Source organism: Chroicocephalus ridibundus, chromosome 22, assembly GCF_963924245.1.
Source record: "Chroicocephalus ridibundus chromosome 22, bChrRid1.1, whole genome shotgun sequence".
NCBI classification, from domain to species: Eukaryota; Metazoa; Chordata; class Aves; order Charadriiformes; family Laridae; genus Chroicocephalus; species Chroicocephalus ridibundus.
The window spans coordinates 6196296-6204458 of record NC_086305.1 but is presented as its reverse complement, the minus strand read 5'-3'; the positions used below and the strand labels follow the sequence as shown (position 1 = coordinate 6204458).

Below are 8163 nucleotides of genomic sequence, written 5' to 3'. Positions count from 1 at the left end.
AAGACACAGGGAAAACTACTGTATTCCACGTACTTTCTTGCGTGCGTGCGCACGTCTTCTCTAAACGCCATCCTTTCCTCTTGCTTTTGATGCTGAGCTTCGGTATAACGGCACCGTCCCTTTAAAGCTCGTGCTCCATACCGGGATGTTTTTTTGGCTTTACCAAACCAAAAAGCATTGTTTCTTTTTTTTTTTTTTTAGGTCATTCATGGATTTATTCCCCCCACCCCCCTGCCAGGATAATTAAAGCTTTTTGGTCAAATAAAATATAGTGTCGTCTTGCCCTCTCTTCCTCTTTGATCCTGTATGTGAACCGCTCCTGAAGAACTATGGAGGGTAGTCAGCACCTCTGCTCCAGTGTCTGATATCAGGTGTGGAGCTTGAAGTAGAAATAGATTTGACTTGTCAAGAGAAAAATTATTTTAAGGCTTTTCTGATAAGGGAAATTAACCAGTATAGCTTTTATCAAGAGTAGCTACTCGATAGGGATGTTCTTATTCCAGAAAAATAAGTGCGCGACTTTTATTCTGGATGAAATAGTAAAAAAGATGCATAAATGATTCTCACTTGTTAAGAGGGGGAAGGAATAACAGAATTCCTGCAGCAGAATAGTTAAGCCAATATCTTCGTAGTGTAGGGCATAACAGAATATCATATGAAATATGATAAATGCATACTGCCTGCTCCTAAGTTTGTACCGGGTGAAAACGTTTGTGTCAGAACAAGTCCATCCATCTGCAGAACCGTCGAGCGTGGCGTCATGCGGAGTGCGATACGGTCCCAGTGAGCCTCTGACGTTTCGTGCCGCTTCCAGCTCCCTCGCTTCCGCGTTTGTGACTTCAGCCGTTGTGTTGCAGTGACTTATTCCAAGTCCTCGAGCGGCCGTCATTCCTCTGTTGCTGCACAGCTTTATTTCCCAGTGCGTCTACTTAGGCTAGTTCGGGACGCTGGGTTCGCCCTGAAAAAAAAAACCACAGTAGTTTACACTGATGCATTGATCACTTGTCTTCAGCACTGTTTTGCTGTTAGATAGGCGTTGCCTGGCACAGTTTGGTTTTTGTAGCAGGAACCAGAAGTCTCAGGAAGAAAATAAAACACCTGCTTCCCATGACCTGTGATGTAAAAGCCAGACGAGGCCGTCTGCAGCTCGCATTAGTCAGGAAAATTGTATCGCAGCATGAAGCAGACCGTACTGTGAAAGGAGGTGACTTCGCGTGCGTGTTTATCCTTGAGCAACGGGACACCTCATGTTCAGTTCAGGGATCTTACTGGTTTTTATACACCCTTCTTTCTTCTTTTTTAACGCTCATCCTGTATAAAGGCCCTTTAACTGCAGCCTGAGGAGGGGTTGGTTAGAAGAGGCTCGTAGAAATCCTCTCCACACCCCAGAATATTTGAGAATCTGTTTCTTTTGTGTGCGTCAAAGGTTTTGATGCTGTATGAAAACATGCATGCCGGGTGCTTTATATCTCTTGTAGCCACTTCTCTCACTTCTTAAGTGTTAAGCCATTCTGTCTCTTTCTGTACCTTCTTTTGAAAGTCTTGTCTTTAAACAAAAGCATATCTATATTAAATACTGGATTTTATTGCCACTGTTGGGTCCAAACCCTGTGCAAGCAGGAAACAAAACCTTGTTGTGAACCAGTGAGTGGAAGGTGAGATGGTGATTGCATTTTTTCAAAGCATTGTTTTAGCGGAACGTCAAGACAAATTATATTGGAGAGTTTCTTTTCTCACTTAAAATAGCCTGGGAAACAGAATTTTTATTTGCCCTTCAAATGCTTAGCTTTAAACCAGTTTAAAATAATTTAAAAGTGTTTTTTTTTTTTATACAAGACCATATTTACATGCAGTTATTATTTGTAAACATAATGCCTTTCTTGAAATGCTAAGGTCTAGAGAGCGAAAAGGATGCTTAATATTGAAAGACTCCATTCAGAATAGCACGAACAGTGAACTGACGTGGAGTTCAGGAAAAGAACGTGGTTTATTGAACTTCCAAATTTTCTAGGTAGCTTTTTAACGAAGTGACAACTCCGTCTTGAATAAGGTAGATATTGTGTATTCCAGCTACCCAGATCATCATTACACTAAAATTACAAGCAATAAGCTATCTGGAGTAAGTTAAGCCAAAACGCTTTCCATTGGGGCACAATAATACCTTCTCAGTTGAACTCTATTTTCAGAACAGTGATGCCTTGTGACTTGAATTGTGTTGGTTGGTTTTTGTTTTTTTTTTTTACTTTTTTCACACCATCTTTATTTAGATAGCTCTGGTTTTAGGGCAGGGGTCAGTTTAACTGACCACCTCTGGTTCAGCTGCTGCAGATGAGTCTTTGGAAGGTTCAAGTTTTTAAAATAGGAATTGTGAAAAAGGTTGCAAATTGAAATAAAAAGACAAAATGATGAAAATGTTCACATGGAACTTAGGAAAACTACATGATGATCTAGACTTTATCATTTCAAAGTGTTTTTTTTTCTTTTTAGAATATGCATGCCAAATGTCTTGTCTTTTTCAATGATTTGTAATATACATTTTATGACTGGAAACTTTTTGTACAACACACTCAAATAAATGTTTTGCATTTTATTTGTTCCCTTCTTTCATTTAACCAGCACAGAGGCCACATGGGCTGTTTGAGATGATTCATCCCAGGGGACCTTCCTGCGTGTAGGGAAAGGGGGGGCAATGAGCTACGCGCTCTCCTAAAGGAGATCCGCTGTGTCGCCCGCTGTGCTCCAGAGGCAAATCAACGCTTTCCTTTAAACCGTTCTTTCCTCTAAACTGTAGGTAGATGCAGCGCTCGTGGAAAGTGCTGTCCTCGCTGATCAATAGCACGGCTTCCAACAGAAGCGGAGGGAAGGACTTGAGTAGCTGGAGCAGGTGAATGTCTCCTTCCTCTCTCCCTGCTGACTTTTCCAGCCCACACGCTGAAGGGCTTGTTTCCATTCAGCCCACTTGATGCTGCCTTGAGAGAACAAGAGCAGATAGCGAGCTGCGGCAGCGACGCCGCCTTAGCCGCTAGGAAATGCTGTGAGCCGCCGTGTTCATCGTTGGCCTAGCTCCATTTCCTGCTCCTTTTCACTAGTCCGTACTCAGTATAAAATTGTACCATAGGCAACTACCCCATCCTCAGTGCTAGCTGATAACTCCGCGAGGTGTAGGAATGGTTCCTTTTTGAAGTGGACAGACCCAGAGACAGGATCCTTGGACAAAATGGTCTGAAAGGTCCCTTCCAACCTAGGCAGTTCTATGATTCTATGAATTTTATCATCGTATGGTTTACAGTACTCTGTCTTCTGCGTGTGGGCTCCAGCTGGTGGAGATGAGAGTAGTTTTGGCTTTAGCTCTGCTGTGATGCTCCGTTCCTCATCTCAGAGAGAGGTAAGCAGCGATCTCCTTTCTGCATGCCACATCTACTCCTGAAAGAGCTCCATAGCGTTGTTGTCTCCCACGTGCTCCTGCCAACTCCCGCACCGCTCTTCCTTAATGGAGGACATACCACCGTGGAATCAATGCAGGCTTTAAGGGTATGAGCTTCTTACCTGAGTCGTCTAAGGCAGAGGGAACCATGGTCGTATCCTCAAAGGACAGCAGAATTAATCTCAGAGAAAATTCACCAGGGAGTTTCTCTCTATAGGGAGCCCAGATCATAATGCTCGTATTTCATGTAAGGATGTAGTTGTGCAGTGTTATTCTCTGTGGTGAATCACGGAATCGTTATCGTTGGAAGAAACCTTTAAGATTGAGTCCAGCCATCAACCCAACACCGCCAAACCCATGTCCCTCAGCACTATGTCTGCCCGGCTTTTAAATACCTTCCGGGACGGCGACTCCACCACTGCCCTGGGCAGCCTGTTCCAATGCTTGACTTCCTCTGAATAAATTTTTCCTAATACCTATCCTAAACCTCCCCTGGGGCAACTTGAGGCTGTTTCCTCTTGTCCTATCGCTTGTTCCTTGGGAGAAGAGACTGACCCCCCCTTGCTGCCCCCTCCTTTCAGGGAGTTGCAGAGAGCAAGGAGGTCTCCCCTCAGCCTCCTCTTCTCCAGGCTGAACCCCCCCAGCTCCCTCAGCCGCTCCTCACAGCACTTGTGCTCCAGACCCCTCACCAGCTCCGTTGCCCGCCTCTGGACTCACTCCAGCACCTCAATGTCCCTCCTGTAGCGAGGGGCCAAAACTGGACACAGCCCTCGAGGTGGGGCCTCACCAGTGTCCAGTACAGGGGATGGTCACTGCCCCAGTCCGGCTGGCCACACCATTCCTGACACAGGCCAGGATGCTGTTGGCCTCCTTGGCCACCTGGGCACACTGCTGGCTCATATTCAGACAGCTGTCGACCAACGCCCCCAGGTCCTTTTCTGCCAGCAGCTCTCCAGCCACTCTGCCCCCAGCCTGGAGCACTCATGGGGTTGGTGTGACCCAAGGGCAGGATCCAGCACTTGGCCTTGTTGAAGCTCACACCTTTGGCCTCAGCGCATCCGTCCAGCCTGTCCCGATCCCTCTGTAGAGCCTTCCTACCCTCCAGCAGATCAACATTCCCACCTAACTCGGTGTCATCTGCAAACTTGCTGAGGGTGCACTCAACCCCCGTGTCCAGGTCATTGATAAAGATATTAAAGAGAACTGGCCCCAATACCGAGCCCCGCGGAACACCACTGGTGACCGGCCACCAACTGGATTTAACTCCATTCACCATCTTGCTTCGGGCCTGGCCTCCAGCCAGTTTTTTACCCAGTGAAGAGCATTCCTGTCCAAGCTGTGGGCAGCCAGTTTCTCCAGGAGGATGCTGTGGGAAACCGTATCAAAGCCCTTACTAAAGTCCAGGTAAACGACATCCACAACCTTTCCCTCATCCACCACGCGGGTCGCTTGGCGTAGGAGGAGACCAGGTCTGTGGAGCAGGACCTGCCCTTCACGAACCCACGCTGACCGGGCCTGACGGCCTGGTCCTCCCGTAGGCGCCGTGTGCCGGCACTCAGGATGAGCTGCGGAGCCGCTTCGGGTCCCTTCCCATCGCCTCACCGTCATGCGGGGCGGGATGGGGCAGCCGGCGCCGCTCCGCACCGCGGGACACCGCCCCCCCCCGTCCTCTTCCCCGCCCGCCCCGCTGCGGGCCACGGGCGCCTTTCCAGCGCCGGGACAGCGAAGCTTCCTCCGTTACGGCCGGTGGTGACATGAGACACGGGCCTCCGCCCTCGCCCGCTGCCCGGCGGGGTCACCGGCCGGTGCGGCGGCGGCGGGAGCGTGTCCGGCCCCGCCCGCCGGGCGCGGTGCAGGCCGGGAGCCGTAGTACCGCCGAGCCGCCATTTCACCGAGAGCGTGGGGGCCGCTGCCCGCCGTGACTTTGCGGCATGGAGAGCGGCTTCGGCTCCGACTTCGGCTCCGACTTCGGCTCCGGGAGCGGCGCGGGGGGGAAGCTGGACCCGGGGCTCATCATGGAGCAGGTGAAGGTGCAGATCGCCGTGGCCAACGCGCAGGAGCTCTTGCAGGTCAGGAAGGAACGGGGGGCGGTCCCGGTCCCGCTGCGTGCCCGGGGGGGCCTGGGGGGCCCGGCTGTGCCGCTGCCCCTCGGCGGGGCGGGGAGGGGGACGCGACAGCGGCCGGTGCTCCCGGCCCGGCCCGGCTCGGCCCGGCGGCTGCCCCCGGCCGGGGCCCGGGCCCTTCTCACGGCCTCTCTCCGCAGCGCATGACGGACAAGTGCTTTCGGAAGTGCATCGGGAAGCCCGGCGGAGCGCTGGACAACTCGGAGCAGGTGAGCGCGGTCGGGGGGACGCGGGGACTCGCCCGCCTCCCCCCGGGGCGACTGCTGAGGGCTCTCCGTCCCGCAGAAGTGCATCGCCATGTGCATGGACCGGTACATGGACTCCTGGAACACGGTTTCCCGAGCCTATAACTCTCGGCTGCAGCGGGAGAGAGCCAACATGTGAGGAGCGGCGGCGCCTGGAGCAGGGAGGGACCATGTGGGGAAGGGACGAGCGGCCCGTCCAGGCGGCTGCGGGCACAGTTCTGCCTTTCCAGCCCCTGCCATGGCAGAGCAATAAACCCTCGCTGAACCTTTTGCATCCGTTGGCTTTTATTAGCACCAGCCCCAGGAGCGAGTGAATTTTCCAGCCTCGAGAGCCACCGTGAGCTGCTTGGTTTATCTCATGCCTTTCCCAACGGTTCAGACCGGCCGAGGCACGTAGCAGCTGATAAGTCCCTGCTGCGAAAGGGCTGCGAGAGGCAAAGAGCCTTCTATGGAAAAGGTGGGCCAAGCCAGCACCACAGTCCCTTTGCCCAGGAAGCAAGCATGGACCCAGCCATCAGGTAGTGACCCAGTCCCATTTCATCAGTGGAAGAGCCGCCATCAGGTGCCCCACATGCCGCACTTGTCTCTCTCTTCCCTTGTATTTGCATAGTTGTATGTGGGGCTCACTTTTGGGCTCATGTACTTTGGCTCGGCTCAAGCAGCGCGTTGGGTAGCCGGGATGCTCTTACTGGGTTTGCGGCACAGCCTTGCAAATAGTTGTACGAGCGCAGCTGGGGATGAGAAAGGTTGGGAAGTACTTAGGCTGATTTCTTTCTAAAATAAAATGTGTTGTGTGGCTGTGATACTCTGCAACGTCTTGTTTGGCTCTGGCGCAGACATTCCGTCCGGGAGCCTACCTTCTAGGCAGCGGAGGACTTGGGTCTGCTTTGGGGCTGAGCTCTGTTCTCGGCTTACACACCTCCCCTGGAAAGGTCGGTTCATGCTGTGTGCTCGGCAGTGTGCACAGCAGCTGGGAGAGCAGGGTGCAGGAGATTAAAAGTGCCCATGCCCCTGCAGTGAGATTTTTGAAATCCCTTATTTTGAAGCCCTTCTGTATTTTATAAAATGTTTCACTGACAGACTGGAAGGATGATGTTTCCTTAACTGCTGGGACATGCAAAGGGATGCGGGAAAACCTGAGTTCGTTAAATCTCCCAATGTGGTGGCTTCTGTGAAAGGGACTAAAGTGTTCTCACGCAAGGTAAACTATTCAGAGATAACTGGATATTTGGACTAATTGAACTGGAGTTCCCCATCCAGATTGGGCAGAATGACTACTTGAAAATAAAGTGCTTTCCAGCTGTTTTCTTAGGGGCCTTTTTACTTTTCTTTATGGCTGTATGAATTTTGTGGTACTGGCTGTGCAGCAGTCCCGTTTCACTGATGGGAGCATCCCGCAAGTGTTCCAGCCGTGGATCTGAACCCATCTTGAGCTGAGCCATGCCTGGAAGCCAGGTCTCCCACCTTGCTACTGCTCTGGCTGGGAAAGTGGTGGATCTTGCTGCCGGTTGGGTTGGGAAAGAAAACCCTCTTGCTATACCCAAGTGCAGAGCTTAAGACTAAGAGCTTAAGCTTCCAAAGACTAGGAAGGGGTTTGGGGTACTAGCCGCTGTTCGGTTTTGGTGGCCAGATCTATGAGGAGATGTCTAAGTCTGCCTAAGACTTGACATGGGAGCTCTGCAGCAGTGTTTTTCTTACGACCAAAGGTGTCTGTGTGCCTTATGCTGGTTCACGGGACCTGGTGTCCCACTGAAGGTGTTGTATCCTCGGGCCGCTTTGAATTTTTCCCACCTAGCTTAACCAGAGCAGTGGTCTGTGTGGCAGTGCCTTTATCAATTTAACCACCTCTTCCCTCGTGCAAAGGGAGCTGGAGGTCTAGGGGGGAGGCGAGAAGCCTGTCCTGATTCTCTAATACACATGAGGGCCCGCGCAGTCTGAAGTCCAAGTGTTTTAGTCCTACCTTCTCTTGTGACCAAATGGTGACCCAGGGGATCGTTACTGAGCTTACCAGTGCCACGCATTGAGTGGGAACAGTGGCGGACCCTCCCCAAACGCCATTGCACAACGTGGCAGCTCCGTCAAGGCAGCGAGGTCTGAGGCTTCCGCAAAGGTGTAACTCTGGGCTGGGTCAAAATTCACTCGTCTCTTGGCTTGGCTTTGGGGTGACAGCTCACAGACAGGTCAGCCAGACTACACATCTCTGGCAGATGTTTTCGGGCCCCCCTCCAACTAGAAAGGCCACGTTTTAATGTGTAGGATGTTTGGCCACGTCTTAAGATGGGACAGGCCTCGTTTATTTATAGACAATGTCTAGAGTTGTACCTTTCTATGCAAAGCAGTTACCAAACGCCCTAGTGTCACGACTGCAGTG

The 8163-nt window shown here is 51.5% G+C and overlaps 1 protein-coding gene across 1 annotated transcript; it reads left to right on the top strand.

The window, feature by feature from the left end:
- The first annotated feature begins 5267 nt into the window (after window positions 1-5267).
- TIMM13 (translocase of inner mitochondrial membrane 13) lies at window positions 5268-6595 on the top strand. The gene is made up of 3 exons (XM_063358348.1): window positions 5268-5493; window positions 5688-5756; window positions 5833-6595. Exons 1-3 carry the CDS (start codon window positions 5356-5358, stop codon window positions 5929-5931), a joined length of 306 nt encoding a protein of 101 aa, XP_063214418.1. The 5' UTR covers window positions 5268-5355; the 3' UTR covers window positions 5932-6595.
- Window positions 6596-8163: the final 1568 nt, after the last annotated feature.

What these genes read in the sequence shown, in the direction of transcription:
- TIMM13 (XM_063358348.1), top strand. Translation starts at nt 5,356, where the DNA reads ATGGAGAGCGGCTTCGGCTCCGACTTCGGCTCCGACTTCGGCTCCGGG. An exon ending in ACGCGCAGGAGCTCTTGCAG is followed by an intron (nt 5,494 to 5,687) that starts GTCAGGAAGGAA and finishes CTCTCTCCGCAG; the next exon opens with CGCATGACGGACAAGTGCTT. An exon ending in CGCTGGACAACTCGGAGCAG is followed by an intron (nt 5,757 to 5,832) that starts GTGAGCGCGGTC and finishes TCCGTCCCGCAG; the next exon opens with AAGTGCATCGCCATGTGCAT.